The 20,319-nt window shown below is 38.4% G+C and overlaps 1 protein-coding gene across 1 annotated transcript in view; it reads right to left on the minus strand.

The window, feature by feature from the left end:
* Window positions 1-20,319, minus strand: part of LOC104483254 (aldehyde oxidase) — a 41,649-nt gene that overhangs the window by 13,824 nt on the left and 7,506 nt on the right. The window contains exons 6-22 of the mRNA XM_086751182.1: window positions 19,759-19,820; window positions 19,089-19,169; window positions 18,243-18,323; window positions 16,957-17,101; window positions 16,699-16,791; window positions 14,776-14,927; window positions 14,464-14,557; window positions 13,392-13,501; window positions 10,825-11,009; window positions 9,374-9,536; window positions 8,417-8,509; window positions 6,359-6,528; window positions 4,913-5,039; window positions 4,252-4,374; window positions 2,986-3,082; window positions 1,927-2,051; window positions 311-444 (exon numbers count right to left, since the gene is read on the minus strand). Of these exons, the coding sequence (XP_086607308.1) occupies window positions 311-444; window positions 1,927-2,051; window positions 2,986-3,082; window positions 4,252-4,374; window positions 4,913-5,039; window positions 6,359-6,528; window positions 8,417-8,509; window positions 9,374-9,536; window positions 10,825-11,009; window positions 13,392-13,501; window positions 14,464-14,557; window positions 14,776-14,927; window positions 16,699-16,791; window positions 16,957-17,101; window positions 18,243-18,323; window positions 19,089-19,169; window positions 19,759-19,820 (2,035 nt within the window). The remainder of the gene's footprint in view (window positions 1-310; window positions 445-1,926; window positions 2,052-2,985; window positions 3,083-4,251; window positions 4,375-4,912; window positions 5,040-6,358; window positions 6,529-8,416; window positions 8,510-9,373; window positions 9,537-10,824; window positions 11,010-13,391; window positions 13,502-14,463; window positions 14,558-14,775; window positions 14,928-16,698; window positions 16,792-16,956; window positions 17,102-18,242; window positions 18,324-19,088; window positions 19,170-19,758; window positions 19,821-20,319) is intronic.

Genomic DNA, 20,319 nt, shown 5'->3' on the forward strand with positions numbered 1-20,319 from the left:
ACATACAAAGCCTCAGTAGTTGGGGACTGGTCCTTTTGAAATGCTCAACCATTTCAAGAATATTTCTAGCTTATACTAATTCCAATTTCTTCAAGTCCTATTAATTTAGTTGAGGCTAGAGCTGCTTAACATAAGAAGTCTGAAAAAACATACAAAGAAATGCACTGAACAGTCTTAACAAATATGAACAGTCAAGATTTATTATTTTTTGGCTAGTGACTTTGGGAAAGGAGAAAGTATTTTAACCAAAATGTAGAACTTTTTCACCCCATTTTCTCTTCATATCCCAATATACACATACTGCACTTACTTGTTTGCTGCCACTGCAGCAACTGATGCCAGTAAGCCAGCTTTCAGGAGTTTCCCACCAAAAGCTCCACCAACTCGTTTAACATGGCACATGATCCTGTTGGCTGGAACGCCTAAACTTGCAGCTACCATCTCCTGTAAAACCAGTTTTAATCTTTTATGCCAACTCAAACTAAGCCCAAAAGTTAGATCTGAATAAAAACCTTTTCTAGAAAAGGAGTCCATAGATGTTTCTAGGTATTGGGGTTTTTTTCCTAAATAAGATGAAAATAATATTTCCTTTACCCTAGGTTAGAAAGCAAGAAAAAGATAACAACAAACTTTCAGCAGTGCTCACATTTAAAATCGCTACCATGGAGACTGTGAAATGGCTACAGACAGGAGTGAAGAATAATAGCCTTAGATTTCATTACCCAAACAGTAAGAAACTTCAAGCATAAGAAAAAAAGGATTAAAATACAGATTTTATTATTTTTATTACTAAGATCATAAATTCTATTTTAATTTTTAATTCAAATAAACTCATTTGTTTTTTAATAATCTAAAGTCTTGCTAGTGTCCGGAATATTCTTACTTCAAATAATTTTCTCAAACACAAAGTCCTTCATGCTTCCTGGCTATGGGCAATATAATAATAATGGAAATTACAAAAGGAGCTGAACTGGGCTTTGAACACAAAATGCCAGCGCTGAGTCTGAAACACTATCAGTTTCGTGCATGATATCTATTGCTATGTAGACCATAAGCTATGTCACCGTTTGCTTTACCATCTACCATCACGAAAATGATCAGAGGGCTGGAACAACTCTCCTATGAAGGGAGGCTGAGAGGGTTGGAGTTGTTCAGCCTGGAGAAGAGAAGGGTCCAGGGAGATTTTATTGTAGCCTTACAATATGTAAAGTGGTCTTATAAGTAACAAAGACTTTTTACTAAGGTCTGGACTGACAGGAGAAAGGGCAATTGTTTTAAACTGAAAGAGGGTACGTTTAGACTGGACACAAAGACAAATTTTTTCACAATGAGGGTGGTGGGGCACTGGAACAGGTTGCCCAGAGAAGTTGTGGACACCCCATCACTGGAAGTGCTCAAGGGCTGGTTGGATGGGGCTTTGAGAAACTTGATCTAGTGAAAGACAACACTGTCCATGGCAGCGGGGTTGGAGTAGATGATCTTTAAAGGCTCCTTCAAACCCAAATGATTCTATGATTATAATTTTGGCATGGAGCAGCAGTCTCACCTACAGCTATTAGAACTGATCAAACCTTCAGCAGACTCTGACTCTGCAGAGTGCTGATTGCTCCTCACCTCAACGGAAAGTTAACAGGGATGGAGGAGCCTCAGCACTCCACAGGGAGTTTTTCATGCCTACAACTGTGGGGCATGAGGTACTTTGTTCAAAGGGAAATGAGAGACTTTTACTTCCTCCTTACCTTCACAGTGCAGTGGTCAGTGTTTATCAGGATACAGCAGTACTACAGAGCAGCTGTTATTGGATAATCCAGATGTGAAATTTCATGTCCCTACTGCTTCTAAACCATTAAGATAATTCGTAAACCAAACTTAAAAAGCTCTATTCTCACAGGTTCAACCACTTGCTCTGAGAATGCTCTGTATTACCTGAATCATTGCTGGATGCTGTGTTGACACATAGACATCCATTTCCTTATCCTCTCCTTTTGGAACAGCAAGCACACTCTGAGTCTCCATGTAAAAGTGTTCCTGTCCCCCAATGCGAATCTCCCCTGATTCAAAGAGAAAAACACAAGTGTTACTGAGAGAAAAGGACAGAAGAAATGAATGAGGAAATAACTAACTGCCCATCATCCTCTAAATTACAGTAATCAGTGTGAAATCTTATGATGCTTTGTGTATGAAGAAGCAACATCTAAAATAAAAACACAGATGAAACTCCTTGCAGGATTAAATTGGTCTTGTTCCAGTGGCATCAACAGAACTTGATTAACAGTGGAACAATATTGCATACAAGTGGTGACAATATTAAATAAAACATAGATAAATTAAACAAAGCATGGACATACTGGAACAGGTCAAGAAAGCAGCCACCAAGATGGTCATAGGGCTAGACCACAGGATGTATCAGAAGAGGCTGAGAAAAGTGGATTTATTCATCAATAAGAAGAAAAAGATTAAGGGGAGATCTTATTGCTGTCTACAACTACCTAATGCAAGTATGTAGAGAAGCGCGAGCCTGACTGTTTTCAGAGATGCACAGTGGAAGGATAAGAGGCAATGAACACAAGAAATTCCAACTTGATATAAGAAAAAAAAATCTCACCATGAAAGTGGTCAAACTTTGGAAGGGGTGCTTACAGGCTGTGGAATTTCCACCTTTGGAGGTATTCAAAACCTGACTGGACATGGCCTTTAGTAACTTGCTCTAACTGCACCTCCTTATTTAAGCAGGAGGTTGGACTAGATGACCCGCTTCCAACCTAATTATTCTGTGATTCTGTTTCAAGGACAGAGGGTGCAGAAAGCTTGAATGTAGTAGCAGGACCACAAGTAGTAGATTTAATCACACTGTCTTCCAGGTGACCAAGAGATTTCTCAGGCCTAATTGCTGTACGGAAAAAAGGTAGAACTGGGACTTGAAGAACAGAGAGACACACCCAAATAGTGACAACAACTTGTCACTAAATGTATTCTGCAGTTTACCTTCAATTATATTATCAACATTTTCAAATGCCTGATCAACATTTCCTTGTTCTAATTTTCTTTTTGGCTCAAAGAATGAGTTGTGCTTTATAGCTTCCTGCAGTGGAGAAAAAGAGAAATAGTTTAAGTATTTTAAAGATTCTCAGCTTGTTGTGGCATTTTACTCTCAGGAGAAATACCATTCTCTTCAGAGATTTGAACCACCAGCTACCAAAGCAAATGAACAACTGTATTTCATCATTTTACTGTCATTGTTGATGAATTTGTGTATTCAGTTCCAGCAATTCTTTCCTGAGGTATCTTGTGTTACTGAGGATAGCAGTTTCTGAAGGAAATGCATTCAGTTTATTCAACATGCTCTTCCCTCTCATACATCTAGCAAGTGACCAAGAGAGCACAGCATAAGAACGCAACCCCATCATTCAGACAGTGTGGCCATTAAGAGCAGAAGAAATCACAAGGGGTAAGTAAAAGTAGAATCTATTTATTACGTATGATTTGCTTTATTTCTAATAAGACTTCATTGGAGTTTCAACTGTAATGAAATATTAGTAAAATTTGCCAGTCTTTAAAAAGAGACTACTTCTATTTTCATACTAGAAAGAAAGACTGCTCTGTTACAGCCCACATGCATTATGGAAACAAGGTGCAAAGTGACTACCAGAATTTGCTAGTTCCCTGCAAATTTGTCCTTAGTTCCTTACTTCTAATAATCCTATTAACCCAGCATAAGTCCATTTCCCCTATGACTCCCACATCACATTTTAGAAATGTTCTCTATCTCCAGCATCTTTCCCCTCACAATCCCTCAACACTCCCTACGTCTCCAGCCCAACTTTTAGGCTTGCTAGCCTAAAAACAGATAGAAAATGCTACAGATAGTCAGGAGCCGATCGTTCAGCCAATATACACACATTGATTGACCAACTGGTAGCTACCAAAAGACTTCTAAACAACCAGCATGCTCATTGCCTTTTTCTCACTGGGAACATTCAAAGAGTTCTTTTTATTCTACTCTTATGTTTATTATTATGAAACTTGTGGGACCTTAATACCTTTGAGACTCTTGCCTATCTATCACAAATTATCCAAAAGGCTGAAAAGTTATTTACAGGGAGACTGACAGAGTGGTTAATTGGATATTCATATTCACCTTGTTTCCTTAGAAAATCATGTTTAAAAAGCAAGTGAAGAGTGTGAACTGCTTCTTCCATTAATTATATAGATAAAACAACTAAAAAGCAAGAGAAAAGAAATTACTAGTACCTCAATTGTTAAGATCACTGGTTCCAGCACTTCATACTCTATCTTCACTTTTGCTGCTGCTCGTTTGGCATGAACATCCGAATCTGCAACCACAGCACAGACAATCTGACCCACGCAAATCACCTGTAAAATACACATCACTTGAGAGACCAGTGGATTCAAATCATTCCCATATGTGCTGCTGATACTCTTCTTTCATGTATCCACTATTCATGTTTCCTTTTTAGAATTTTGTTTTGACTTAGGATCTTTGTATATTTTTAGATCATCTGTGAACCTAACAAATTATTAGAAATACCAGTATGACTAAGGAATCAAGGAAAATACAGTATTCAAAAATGGACAAGTCATTTGAGAGCCTAACTTCCAAGGAAATATAGTCTTCCAACAACTCAGATGGTTTTGCGAGGTTTAATTTGTATTCTCCTGATTTATATATTTTTATCTAGGCAGAATATAATGCACATCAGCTATTTTGAAGGTGAAAAGGGAATGTGAAAATAATTGTAAGAATTTACCTTGTTATATGCCTAAAGTGATTCCCTGATGTACTTACAATACAGAAATTCAAGAGTCAGAAAGTAAAATTTCATTATAAAAATCTAAAGAAAAACACTAAAAATGACAGAAAAAAAAAATTTTAAAATTATTGCAGTTATACCTTGTTTCTTGCAAATATAAGCTCCGGATCATCAGAGTAGTAAAACTCATTTGTAGCTGGTACATCATGAGCTGTTATGACATCGAACACACCTGGTCCTTTTAGAGCCTCTGAGGTGTCTATAGATCTGATTGGGATACGGGAAGAGAGAAGAGTAATTAATTACTTTTACAAAGTGATGCACAGTGGAAAAGAACACAACACAGAGGTATGCTTCTTGTACCGCCAGGATCTGTTCATAGGTTCAGGCATGTCTTTTCCTTCCATCTCTGGAATGCAAACAAGTGCAGGTCAAAAGCAATTTAAAATTCTACTAACCAGCTTCGTTTCTAAGAAATACCCTAGATGCAATAGTGAAATCATTGGCCTATTAGAATGCCTGAACTACACTGATGTAATAAAAATCACTGCACAATTGTGATGCTACAACTGCATCAAACTGATGCAAGTAAGCACCTACAAGTGGAGAGTTGATGTAGAGAATTAAAAATTGCAAGATCAGTATAAATGCAGAATGAATGGGAATCTATGGGTGTAGAATGATCAGAATGATCAGAAAGAACAGCAGGAGGTCTAGAAGAATGGCATGTTCTGATAGCATCTAGTTTAGCAGGTTTATCAAGATCCCAGCACATCTACAGGCATCTTCTCTGGACACCAGATCAGAAGATAAAGGAGAGTGAATAAATCCTACTGAGCCACAGAAATGGCGTGATGTCAGATCTTTGATAGGACCAAAAAGAGCACATCCAAACCCAGCATACTATCACCAACTTAAGAATAAGCCAAGAAATACGACAAGGACTCTATAGCTAGCAGCCCCAGTCCACACAGTCATCACAATTAATCCTGACCAGACCACCTCAATGCATGTCTTGGTGTCTGAATGCTGGGCAGATAACTTGGATATGTGCATTTTGGTGCCTGAATGTTGAACAAATTCCTAGAATACATGTATCTTGGCAATATAAAACCATACGTGAAAACAGTTTTCTTTCAAAATAAAATTCTCTTTCCATCTTTCTCTCCTATAAGGCCTCATACGAGCTTTGCTCCTTTGTTGCCGCAATGTTGCAGCACTATTTCCTACATTTTGAACAATTTTGGTTTTTTCATAACAGAGTTGAGATTTCAAAGATATATTAGTAAAGCTGACTTTTGGTGCCTGCTTACACTGCACAGCTCAGCACTCTGTGGAAGTACCTAGGCTAGCTCTAGGCTGGCTCATGGACCAGAAACAGTTCAACCTTATTAGTACAGAAATACGGAGTGAGACACTTAAATCCAAACAGAGCCTTCTACTAGAACAACAACATTGCTTCCAGCACCTGAGTCAGTGCAGGTACCAGGCATGCTGTTCTGTACACATAACTCACTAGTCTGCTCTAAAAATCACAGACAGCAATTCATAATAACGCTTTCTTCAGGTACACTTTGAACACTTACACAATCTTAGCATGAGCTCTGGAACTAGTGACAACAGCCAGGAAGAGTTCCCCATCCACAGAAGGAAGGTCATCAATGTAAACTGCTTCACCAGTGGCGTGCTTAATTCCAGACTGGTGCATAACAGGCCGTCCTACAGGATCCTGGGGAGACTGACTCGGCTCTATGTCCTGTAGAGTCAAAAATACATACATACGCACCCCCAAACAGTTAAAAAAAGAATAATCATGTTATTCTTATCGTAATGAGAAAACAGATGAATGAACAACTGTTCATATTATCATTTTCTGGTTCAATATTGAAAACAGATGTGGATGCAGGCCCTCACTGCTGCTTCTGGGGATTTCTTCAGTTTCTTCTCTTAAGGAACCTTCCGAAAGCCTTGCACAGATTTGTCTACTTGGATTTTTTTTCCTTAATTATTTACATCAGACTGATAAAAACAGCACTTCTTTTTCAGAAGGACAGTTTCCTCCTTTACTGATTGGTGTCATGAAGCTTTGATAATTTTCTGTATTATTCTCACAAGAGGCTGCTTTGTATTTTACCAGTGTCTGGCGTTGTATTTTGAGCTCTTCGCAGTGATTCCTAGGATTTGTTTTCCTTGCTAAAAGACTGCAACTGATTAATGTAAATCAGTAAGAAAATGTTGTTTAAATAGTTCTTTCTCAATTTTATTTCCTTGCACCTGTGCACGAATTTAGTGCTTTATTAACCTTATTTTGCTAAGTCTTTCCTGAAAGTTAATTCAGTGTTGCCAGTTAATTATGCCACACCAATTAACTGTTGCCAACTTCCAGAACACTTTTTCCAGTCTCTGGGTCAATGTTCACAGTAATTTTTTCCATTTCTACATTTAGAACTAGTTAACTTCTCACAACTTAGCCCAAGGCCAAGAACAGACATTTTTCAGTTGACTGCCTGAAGTTCCTCAAACTGCTGTCTCAGCCAAACCATCTCAACTTTTCCACTAACAGAATGACCGGGTATTTATCTTTCAGGATATCCATTCTTTTTTTCCCCTTAATTTTAAAAGCTTAATAATGTTCAGATTAAGAACTCCACACAAAATATAGGGGATTGTAAAAGTTAGATAGATATTTAAGTGAAAAAACAGATTTTTCTGGGATTCTAAATAATATCTGTTGCTCAGTGCTGACTGATCCGAATAACAAATTGTTTTTGTTTCTGTTTTTCAGTCAGTTTCTTGCAGCTGGGGAATAAATTGCTGAAAGTCACAAAGAACTAGTTTTTTGATCCTGGTCCCTTTTATAAGTCTGTAGCGCCTTTTTTTTTTTTTATGATAACGCTGAGTGAAGCTGAAGATAATGACTTGAACAAGTTTAAAGTATTTAAAGCTAAAATGTTATTCTAAAGAATATCTGAAAACAACAAAAAATATGTTTACCTAGATCTCATTTGAATTTTCTTCAGGTTTTCAAAAGCTTGAGATTTTTACTTGTTTATTGAGGGTACCAAAACACAAAAAAAACCCTGCAGGAGTTCCCATCATGATCTAGCCACAAGGGTGAGCTCAGAAAACCCAAAAGGTGTTCTTTGCTGCCCTCTACGGCTGACTTCTCCTTTAATACTCTTGCTAATTTGATCAGCCAGCCATCACAAACTCCATCATGATTCCTAAACCTACAGTAAGACCTAAGAGCCCTCTGAGATCTTAAGAAAAGTGTATCCTGAGACAAGAATACTATAGTGATAGATGTAGACTTGGGCTTTTCAATCTTTTTTCATTCTCTTCTATTTTTTTTTCCAATTGGATTGTACACTGCAATATACCAAGTTTAAGCAGTCTGACAATGGAGATTGTTCAGCATATTTTTCTTTTGCAAACTGTTTAGAAGAAGTGAGAATACTCATATGAGTCTATTTTTACAGACAAGGTTTTTCTGAGATACAGTTAAAATCAACCACTAAGAGCCTGTTGCCTTCAATCCTCTGGAAAATTCGTATCCGAGTTTCACAGCAAAGGTCATGCTTGAACCATGACTTTTTTACCAAGTCTTATAAAGCACAGAACAATCTTAGAATAAAATAACTTGCCTGGTATATTTGGATACTCTGGGGCATTCCGGTTTTGAAATCTTGTAGGACACTTGTATACTCCATAGGTATGCCAGGAAAGTGGCAAGGATCCTGAAAAGCAAGTTAATCACTACTAAAATTCAACATTTTGAACAGTTCAATTAAAAAAAGCTAACAATCAAAATCACCAAATACAAACTCTTTATACAGGAAATTCCTTCAGGACTCTCACAAGCTAGAAAGGCTCTAAAATAATAATTTTAAAACAACATAGAATTTTGAGATTTCACTAAATAATATTTTAAAATATATTGGATTCAACAAATATGCTTGTTTAAAAGAAGCAACATAAAGCAGGGACAGTCAGAAGAGATTTGTTCAGGGGTTTGATCACAACTGGCACAGGACCACTTCTGGTAATAGTAAATTACCTAGTAATGGTAATACAGAGGAAAGAACTCAAGGTAACACAGAAGAAGGCAGCAAAAGGGATATTTTTCCTCATAGGAACAGTTTTAAGACAAAAATAAGTAAATTGCACCTAGAATGTATCGGGAAGTGACATTTTAGAGTCCTTTTCTCCCAGTCAACAACTCATTCAAGAAGGAGGGTTGGTTTAACACCTCCAGTTGCTTTCTAAAACCTCTATTTCTATTCTGCCTATTTGTTTTGAACTACAGTTAGACGGAGTAAGACCTGATGTATGTTTTCTTTGGGCCTGGCAGCTCAATACTGATATGCTGTTGCATTAACATTGCTCAATTTTTTTTAAAGCCAAGAGAAACATATCTGAGCACCTAAAAAGTTAAACTGGCATCTCTCCATCAATCTCTTTAGGAGTTAAGAGCTTACATCCTTCTGCAGATCTGAACCTCAAAGACAATATTTAGCACATTGTATAAACTGCAAGCATCAACAGACAGAAAAAAACCTTTCATTTGCTTGCACAAAAGCAGACATAGAGAACTAATTTACCGTTGTCTTTAATGACTGCAATACTTCCAGGAAAAATCTGTAGAAGAAACTGACTACCAAAGTTTTCTTATAATCTATTTTTTCACCACTGGCTGAGCCTGAAAGAGCAATTTCTTTAAGAACTAGTCTGCAAGCTTCATCCAACATTTGTTCATTCCAGCGTCTGTCAGGAAGAATAACAGATACAATAAGACCAGGAGTCAAAAAAAAAACCCAAGAAACTGCAGTAATACATTTGTAGCATGGACCACAGGCATAATTCTGCTCACAATGAAGCCAAAATACTGGTTCTAGTAACAGCCTGCCATTTTGAAAACAGTGTAGGTCAATACTGTTCACAGAAGTGAGGTCTCTTAAGTCAATGGAATCGAGTGCTATGCTAGCCTTTAAAAAAAAAAAACAACTAACTAAATAAATAAAAGCTACTTCAGTTTTAAAGCTGATTTAATAGTCTTTCTTACAGATTATCACTATTCTGCAGATACTGTCCTATATTTAAAGAAAAGTGGATAATTATACTGATGCAAACCGTAGATGCTTTCAAAGGATCTGATTAGTGCTGGATATTTTCTGAAAAGGCTGTCTCCTTAAAGTATCTCAACACAGTTAATTCTCCACAGTTACACAACCCTAGGTATCAAAATATAAATGTTAGAATAAATTTAATAATGTAAAGCAGCAAAAAATAGTGAGTACTTCAACTACTGAAACAGTTGCATATTCCTTGGAAACATTCAAGGCCAGGTTAGATGGGGCTCTGAGCAACCTGATCTGACTGAAGATGTCCCTGCTCCTTGCAGGGGGGCTGGACTAGATGGCCTTTAAAGATCCCTTCCAACCCAAACCATTCTATGATTCTATTAAACGGTAAAACAGTCCAGTGGGACTCCGTTAAGATAAATGGTTTTATACTGCTTGAATTATTTGCAATTTTTTTTCTGCCAAAACTTGGAAAAATGCTGCAAAGTGAGAGGGAATGCCAAGGACTAACTTCAGAGATTACAAGGATCTTGCAGACAAAGAGATATTGAAAAAGTTAAGGCCTGACTTGTACTCCTAAGTTTATTGGGCATATCTGAAATTCTCAAACTTTGTATCTATTAGAGCCAAATTGAAGGACTGAAGAACACTGATACTAGAAAATTATCAAACCTGTGGGATACAGCATTACTTAACAATGCTTGGATTCCGGTACACAACTGACCATGTATACCTCATTCACCTACCTCACAGCTCATATCTCTTTACATACTTCACACCAGAGTTGCACCCATGTGCAGACTCCAAAGTGTAACAATCCTGAAAAGTTATCATTAAGGCTTGACCAGATTATTGACTTGAACATACGTGGCATCAGCCAGGCAAGCGAAATCTTTCTGTCCTTTCATGCTCCAAGGAAGTACACTCAAGCTCTCAAAGTCCCTTTATTCAGAGATACAGAGAAACTGTACCTTCCGATAAGTGTCCAACAGGTTTGTTCTGCAGAGATTGTTGTGGAGACGGCACCGCCATAGAAAATGCTTAAATCCTTTATTATGTCCGTATCTTCTTCAAAAAGGACTCTCATCCCAGCATTGGTTATTGGGAGAGCATTTTCCCGTCTTGGTGCTTGTCGAAATGCAGAGACATACTCCCCCTAAGCAAGATCAGGCAGAAGTGAGTAACGTCCAGAGATTTAAGTATCTGAAAGTAGAAGTTGTTACTGCACTACATGAAGCTAGAGAATAAAAAATGAAAAGCACAAATTCAACTTCCTGAGCATTCAAGATGATACACTTCCTTCTCTTGACCTTTCAGTAGCTTTACCTTCTTTGATTTTCTAGCAGCCCATACCCAATCCTCAATTATCTACACAGTTCAGATGACCCAGGTATTTTCATGGTAAATAGCTGAAAGACAGGGATCTCATGGAGTGGAGTTGCATTTATAACAAGACCAAAAGCTTAGAGGCTTCAAAGTACCGCCAAACTTCAGAACTCAGATAACATGACCCATAATTCTCTTAAAAGATTCCATATCCACTCTTGCAAACTCAATACCAGTTGAAGATTATTATTCAGTTCAGCAACATTTATGGAAGCATCATGCACACGTTCAATCTTATCTCATTTTAAGAAAAATCATCAAGAGATGACAATGCTTTACCTGCTTGATGCCAACTATATCACAGGGGAGCAGCTTGCTTTGGGGAGGACTATGGTAGCTTGTCCAAGATCCCTTTCTGTAGGGGGTCTAGACAACTGCTATTGCCCTCATCATTGTAGGGTAAACTTTTGTCTGACTGTCAGTCTTTATATATCACCAGCTACCTGCAAGCTGTGGTTTTTGGCTGAAACCCAGAGATAGTAAGGCACTGACAGAATCAAATATAAGGAATTGAGAAAGTGAGCAGTAATAGTGTTACTTTAAACACGGGGATTATGTCACCTCTTGCCCCTATTTAATAGTATTTAACTCTGCATAAAACAAATACAAACAAATCAGATCCATCCTCGGGTCCTGAGGGAACTGGCGGATGAAGTTGCCAAGCCACTGGCCATCATATTTGAGAAGTCGTGGCGGTCTGGCGAGGTCCCCGATGACTGGAAGAGGGGGAACATAACCCCAATTTTTAAAAAGGGGAATAAGGAAGACCCAGGTAACTACAGGCCGGTCAGCCTCACCTCTGTGCCTGGCAAGGTCATGGAGCAGATTCTCCTGGAAACCATGCTAAGGCACATGGAGAGCAAGGAGGTGGTTGGTGACAGCCAACATGGCTTCACCAAGGGCAGATCGTGCCTGACCAATTTGGTGGCCTTCTATGACGGGGTGACGGCATCGGTGGACAGGGGACGAGCAACTGACATCATCTACCTGGACTTGTGCAAAGCTTTTGACACTGTCCCGCACGACATCCTTCTCTCTCAACTAGAGAGACGTGGGTTTGATGGACGGACCACTCGGTGGATAAGGAGTTGGCTGGATGGCCGCACTCAGAGAGTGGTGGTCAATGGCTCAATGTCCAGGTGGAGACCGGTCACGAGTGGCGTCCCTCAGGGATCCGTGCTGGGCCCGGCCGTGTTTAACATCTTTGTCGGTGATATGGACAGTGGGATAGAGTGCACCCTCAGCAAGTTCGCCGACGACACCAAGTTGTGTGGTGCCGTCGACACGCTGGAAGGGAGGGATGCCATCCAGAGGGACCTTGACAGGCTGGAGAGGTGGGCCCGTGCCAACCTCATGAAGTTCAACCAGGCCAAGTGCAAGGTCCTGCACCTGGGTCACGGCAATCCCAGGCACAAATACAGGCTGGGCGGGGAATGGATTGAGAGCAGCCCTGAGGAGAAGGACTTGGGAGTGCTGGTGGATGAGAAGCTTAACATGAGCAGGCAATGCGCCCTTGCAGCCCAGAAGGCCAACCGCATCCTGGGCTGCATCAAGAGAAGCGTGGCCAGCAGGTCGAGGGAGGTGATTCTCCCCCTCTACTCTGCCCTGGTGAGACCCCACCTGGAGTACTGTGTCCAGTTCTGGAGCCCCCAGCACAAGAAGGACATGGACCAGTTGGAGAAGGTCCAGAGGAGGGCCACGAAGATGATAAAAGGGCTGGAGCACCTCTCTTATGAGGACAGGCTGAGAGAGTTGGGGCTGTTCAGCCTGCAGAAGAGGAGGCTCCGGGGAGACCTGATAGCGGTCTTCCAGTACCTCAAGGGGGACTACAAGAAAGATGGGGAAAGGCTGTTTAGTAGGGCCTGTTGCGATAGGACGAGAGATAATGGTTTTAAAATAGAGGGGGGTAGATTTAGATTAGAAATTAGGAAAAAATTTTTTACAATGCGAGTCATAGAACACTGGAACAGGTTGCCCAGAAAGGTGATAGATGCCCCATCCCTGGAAACATTCAAGGCCAGGCTGGATGAGGCTCTGAGCAACCTGACCTAGTCAGGGATGTCCCTGCTCCTTGCAGGGGGGTTGGACTAGATGACCTTTGAAGGTCCCTTCCAACCCTAACCATTCTATGATTCTATGATTCTGTGATTACCTTCCTAGAATGGGGAATATGGACAGAAACTAAGATCTCGTCTGGTGTAATAGTATTGTTACCAACTCCATCTGCAAAAATATCACTCAAAGGAATCTGTCTCTTTTGTCCTAAAAAAAAAATCACAAATACAGAAACTTCAGTATAAATGTGCAGTTAACACACATCAATCATATTTTAATTGGCAAGAAATACCTGCAGCCTCCCCAGGTAAATAATAACTGCAGAGTTTACATAACAAAGTATCAGTGGTATGCTCTATAAATATAAATGACTGCTCCATTTTCCACAGTATCATAACAGCAGGGACCCAAGAAAGTGCCCCAAATCAACCCCCAATCCATAATCCTTCCTTCTGATACTGCCACAATGATCCCATCTGCACTCCTGTCTATCTGCTCCAAATCTCTGCAGTTGTTGTCATCACTACATTTCCTTCTAAAACATAAAGATGAGGAAGAAAACTGAATGGGAGAGAACTATTGTAAAGGTGAAAAAAAATTTTAGAGGTTGGTTGGGGTTTTTTTTGGGGGTTTTTGGTTTTTTTTTTGGTTCTGAGATTTCTGAGATTATGAACACTTCTAGGAGTCCAGAAGAGAATAAATGCTATTGCCTTTTTCTTCCTCTTTTTGGTAGATTATTCTACAGTTGTCTATGTTTGTCATTCTATGGGGCCAGATGGTGATTTATTCTCAGGGGCGATTTATTCTCAGAGGTGATTTATTCTCAGGACCAGGTGGTGATTTTAAAACCAGGGTAAAGTATCAATTACAGAAAAACCCCCAAAACTACCAGGGAGGTGGGGGGGTAGTATACAGCTACTCTAATTGTGAGGTTTTATGAGTGCTTTATGAGTTCACTGCCCACAGAAGCACATGTGATCTGGTTGGTCTGAATGCTTATCTTTGACATGTTCTTCATTTGCAAACTGCTTCTCTTGCAGATTTGATCTTGTATGAGAGTGGGAAAAGGGTTCCTTAACAAATGCTCACCTGTTGTTATTTCCCCTCTCCCCATACAATAGGATCCTGTACCTCTGGCACTACTACAGAGACAGGCTATCTCCTCTTACCTCTTGAAGCTAGATTGAGCATACAGTTGCTGGCTGCCAGAATAGGATTCAAGTCCGAGGTTGATTTTCTACTGATGATGTTTCCACCTAATGACTTAAAAAAAAATAAATTTCTGTCACCTTTCTCCATCACCTTCACATTTTTATGTTATGTGACAATATAACATACAGATCACATACATTTATATATACTGAAAGCTCAGAAAAGATGTATTGATAAAAAATCCACTGCTAAAAACAGAATTTAAAATGCACGGTCAGGGGCAATTTCACATTTGTTACAATTGTTATTGAAGGTAATGCACAACATACAGCAACATTTCTTATCTGTTCTCCGCCTAGAGTTCTTAATTGCTGCAAGACAGCACAGAAAACCTTTGTCTTCTCTTCAGGGAACTCTGAGATTGCATTTGTCAAGATGTCTTTTACTAGAGAAAGGCTGCAGGCAGCTCCCAGAGTTAATCCTGTAACCAAAAGATCATGAAAACATAATGTGCGCATTGCTTTATTGCTTGGGTTTTAAACTATGTTCAGACTGCAAAGCTAAGACTGCTTATGTGGAATACAGGCAGATAAAGGACAGAAGCCTTTGTATATTAAAGGGACTATGACCTTTCCTTTTAGGAGACTGAGGGTAAAATTCCATTAAGTGATGAAATTGAGCTAATAGCTCTCCACTTCTACTAAAAGGGAAATCCGTTCTCTGCTTCCAGCTGCCCATTCCAATCACTTCCCCTGCACCAACTCTGACTGAGTAAATGTTTAGGTGATGTTTCACCCAAAGGTGAGTCAGCTTCAAAACACTTTCAATAGACTTTTTCTATTTTTAAACATGATTCTCATTACAATTTGATCTTGCTTTACATATGTACATTCTAGTTATTCTCCTAAGGTAAGAGAAAGTAGCATTTGTAAAAAAAAAAAAAAAACAGTCTTAACACTGAATACTGAATATAGTATTCTTTTTCACACTAGAAAGACAACATATAACTACATGCATTTATTTGAGCAGTCATACATTTTTTATTATTGTACTTTAAAAAAACTTCAGTATAATAAAATGGTAAACAATGCCTTTTATTAAAAATTATTAATAGACTTTATTTACATAATGTATGAAAGTTCTGAATGAACATTGTAATTCAATCAAAAATATAAATCAAAATACATACAATTTTTAAATGGCTTTTTATTAATCAAGTAAAGCAATACTAAATTTTGTGTATTTAAAACAAAAAATTCAACAGAACTTTTTTTTTAAATTTAAATCTGATTAAAGAGAGGAAATACTATTTCTGGTTGTCAGACTAAGCTGCTTATCTCTTGTTTTAGAATAAGTAAGTCTCACCTTCTCATAACTAGATTTTACTTATAGATTAAAAAAAGCAATAAACATTCTCCCTGCTTCTTTTCAATTCCCAACTACTTTTCAGCTAAGAACAAAGAAGTTGTTGACCAGAACTGGAAGACTGATCTAAAATGAAAAAGATATTCTAAATGCCATGACAGAACTGTCAAATACAGTTTGCCACTTCAAAAAAAAGTGGCTTCAGGCATATAGCAAGAAATTTTCAGCAGATTCAGGGTTTGCCTTTCCTTAAAACTTTGGCAGTAAACTTGCACAATCTAATCTATATTTAATTAATTTAGGCTATTATAGTAAGTTTAAATCTATTTCTAGCTGTTATTTCTAACTTCAATAGAACTTATTTAAAAAACAAAACATAGTCTAACTAAAAAAATCTCCATGCTTATCTTAAACATGTAATTTGAGGTACAAATTTTTTATTCTACAATAGCTAATGCATATTAGCTACACCACTTTGATCACAGCCTTTTTTTTTTTTTTAATGTAGACAAGCATGCAATGTTGCTAACTCTCTCTGTGGTTCTGTATGGGTCTATCTCTGCTATAGAGCATAGCATGGTACAGAGATCACAAAGCAAATATTGCACGAATTAGCAACAGGACCAGTATTACCAGAATAATTACCCTTACACTATTGGGATTAACGAGGCTCAAGATAATAACACTGGTCGGTACTGCACTGTGTCGTGAAGACAAAAGTGTATCTTGCACTGGGACGGTGGCCACAGCCACCCTGACCTGGGAAGGAACCAAGCATGCTTAGGAATGAGCTGCACAGCACTTCACACCTTCAGCGCTACGGAATGGAGCAGCATCCCTTACTGCAGGGGAATTTCCTATATCTGAACACAGTAAAGTCTACTGACCGTCATTTGTGCATTTCACGACATTCAGATCAGGGACCCTTGCAGGAGCGATAACAATTGGATGGAACACGCCTCTAAATTTCATCTCAGGTCCTACCAGAGAGGAATAGACTTAGACAAAAGACATTTTCCATAATGACAACTCCAACATAGTGGTAAGCTTAAGAAAGAAATGCAAAAAGAACAATAAACATAGCCCCACTCCTCCCATGCACACTGGAACTACGGCAATAGGAGCCATTCTGATTGTATACATACCCACACCGGTGTTCCCAACAACAAGAGGTGCTTCGGGGTGGGCAGCTTTCAGATCCAGTAATTCATCTAAGCTTACAGGAGAAATCCATGTCATTCGCTCCCCATGAAAAAACAGAGTTGTTTTTGGTTGATTTTCAGCCATTCTCTGATGGGGAAATATAGCATATTTAATATTTAGACATATAGAGAGATGCAAAATCTAATAGACACTAGACTGGAAGTTAAAAGAAGTTCTTAAACAATAGCAGTTCTACTTAATCCTTCGAAATTGGACAGAAATAGGACTGTTACGCTGGCACTTTGCACAGTGGTGAATTTCTGGACTGCATGGGTGAAACATCTTCTATTCATTCCAAAGGGCTAATAAACAAGATTGATAATAAAGAGTCCACAAGCAAAAAATGTAGGAATGGATCCTGCAATTGCTGAAATTATTAGAAAAGTGATAAAAAATACTTAGGGAGGTGTTTGCACACTTAGTTTGCTTGGAGGTCATAAATGACACTGGCAGAGGCATCCCTTTCTAGATTAAGCATGTATGTAGGTGTCTCTGGCTGTTTTAGCACTGTTCAATCATCATTTGGAAATAGCTTGTGAACTACTGATAGTACAAATACACAGTCAAGAACCCCTGTCCCACAATTATCAACCTTTCTCCGTAAGCAGCCAGCTACTTACAGAGAATTTGGTTTTAAATCTATAGATTGACAATAATGTCAAGCAAACAGCTTTCAGTTTTTATAGAGCAAATACTGTTGCTGCCAATAATCAAGGATGCCTGACATTTTCCATTCCAGTGCCCTTATTTCAGCTGCTTATATCCTTGACATATGTTAATCACTGGGGCTAAACACCGCCCGGTCTGGGTCGCTATCTGAGGCTGACATTTTGACAGAAAAGACCAACAAAACTATTAAGCCACAAATGGGGAAAATGCATTGTTTTGCCCATGTTAAAAAGTGTTTGCCATTCAGTTTGCTGAGAAGCATTTGTATCTTCAGGTGCTGCACTGAAAACTCAGTTTCGGTTACTTCTTTATCTTCTTACCTAATTCCTAAATCTGCAACTTCATTTTCCCAATATGATTACTTTTTGTATATGATCATTCAGTAAGTTCACTGGCAAAAAAAAAAAAAAAAGGAATATAATTTTGAATTTACATTAAAATGTTACGACATTTCTTCTGATGAATTACTGCTAAGCAGGACTTCAGAATTGAGTTCTGAACTATAGACTACTAAGGAAAAGACAGAGCCAAAGAATAGTCTATAAGCAGCAAAAATTACCATTAGTTCTGGAGGAAATATAAGCTCCTGGGTGGGATCTAAGGGCTGGAATTCATCTGTTGAAAATAGTCTGGTGGAAACCTTAAAAAGAAAGAAAACAAGTAAAGACTCGGAATTTTCTCTCATCAATAATTCCATCAAAAAAAAAAAAAGCAAAACCAAAAACAAACAATGAGGGTCCCAATGAAGTCAGTAGAAAATTAGTAATTCCATTATTGTTTGGATTTGGTGCTAAATTATCATGCATCATTTGGAGCTGCTGAGGTGTTCATAACAGAGCTGCAGAAAGTGTTCATAACAGTTTCTCAAAGTTCACTGCTAACACAATTGACAGCATAGAGGCAGCAAATGAAAGACTAAGTACAGGCTTCTTGTAGTCCTACTGTAAGAAAGTAGCTGGTTTCATGCCAACCTACAGTACCCAAAAAGCAAAGAAGTAGATAGATATTATATAAAGAAAACTGAGAACAAAGTCAAATATTTATATGAATAAGAGATTTCATATAAAATTACAATCATAACTCTGATTTTTAAGAGCATAGCAGTTCTTCATACTCAAGTTAGCAGTTAGAGATCCAAACTACCTTATACCAACTATCTGCACATCATCACCTCCTCATACAAATAAACACACAGAATCCTTAATTTCTAGACATACCTTCACATTTCTTGTGATAAATAATAAAATATCTTATTTTACAAATGATATTACGTAAAGTGAATAAGGTAGAGGATAAAAATGGCAGAATATATTGCATTTACTTTAATTCGAAGAAAAAAGCCATGCGGTATTCTTTCTGTAAGTTTTATATCTAGATAGAACAGGTAAAATACTTAAAACACTACCTTCTCCTCCTTGTCAAACAAATCATCTTCCTGATCCAAGCAACACTTTCCATTTGCTTTCCTTTGACAACAGACGGATTCCTAAAGTAAGAAAATTCCATTAGTGAAATATTGCCCAGAATGGCAGTAAGTTAAAGCCTGCTTAACTCGATAAGAGTGTCTACTTCAATAAAGTTCTAGATGAAGCTTAATAATAAGCTAAACTGGGAGGATTATGTGTTAAAGAAGTGATATTCAAAAATAAAATCATTGGATGTTGGAGTCCTTAATACAAAATAATTCATATTATGTGAAATTCAGTTGACCTTGTGAGAGCACACATAGATGGTCTGTATTATTTCTTTTACCCACTGTTAACTCTCTCATTTCCTTCACTTTAGGTTTCTGACACATTGCATTGCATTGATCCAAATTCTGCTTTTATTTATGCCAGTACTGACCCACAGTAAAATACATGGAGTTACTTCAGATTACTCTTCATAATCCAAGCTAGACACCAAGTTCATTTGTGTTAATCAATTTTTGTCATGGATTAGGCCACTATACACCTTACTTAGACCTACCTCTCTTAACAGAGGAAATAGATTATCTTAATGAAAATCTTGATGGTTTGTATACATACATACACTACTGGGCACAATCTAGTATTCCTATCATCACTACTTCTTACCTTACAGAAGGTTTTACAGGCATCTAGAATCGGCCTATATCCAGTACATCGGCACAGGTTTCCTGAAAAAAGGAAATCAGTATGAAAAACCTTTGTTCTTGTCCTAGTTTTGGCAGAGATTGAATTAATTTTCCTGTCAGTAGCCAATGTGTTTTTGGATTTGGTATGTGAAGAATGTTGATAAACACACTGATGTTATGAGTAGTTGCTAATGAGACCAAGGACCCTGGTCCAGCTTTCCAGGTCTCACTAATGTGCAGGTGCAGGAAGCTCGGAGCGATACAGCCAGAAGAGTTGACCCAAACTGGCCAAAGAGAGCATTCCATACCATAGACGTCATACTCTGCATATAAGTGGGGGTTGGCCAGGGATGGGGGCCATGGCTCCCTCTCATTCTTTTCCTTGCTGCTCAGTTTTATTTCCGTGATCACTGCTTGGGACAGGCTGTATCAGTCACTGGCACATTGGGTGGTGATAAATCATGCATTGCTCATTTTGTATATATTAATATCCTTATATTCTGTTATTATTGTAATTTTCCTTTGCTGCTGTAGTAAACTG

Source organism: Chlamydotis macqueenii, chromosome 6 (assembly GCF_036417535.1).
Source record: "Chlamydotis macqueenii isolate bChlMac1 chromosome 6, bChlMac1.mat, whole genome shotgun sequence".
NCBI lineage: Eukaryota > Metazoa > Chordata > Aves > Otidiformes > Otididae > Chlamydotis > Chlamydotis macqueenii.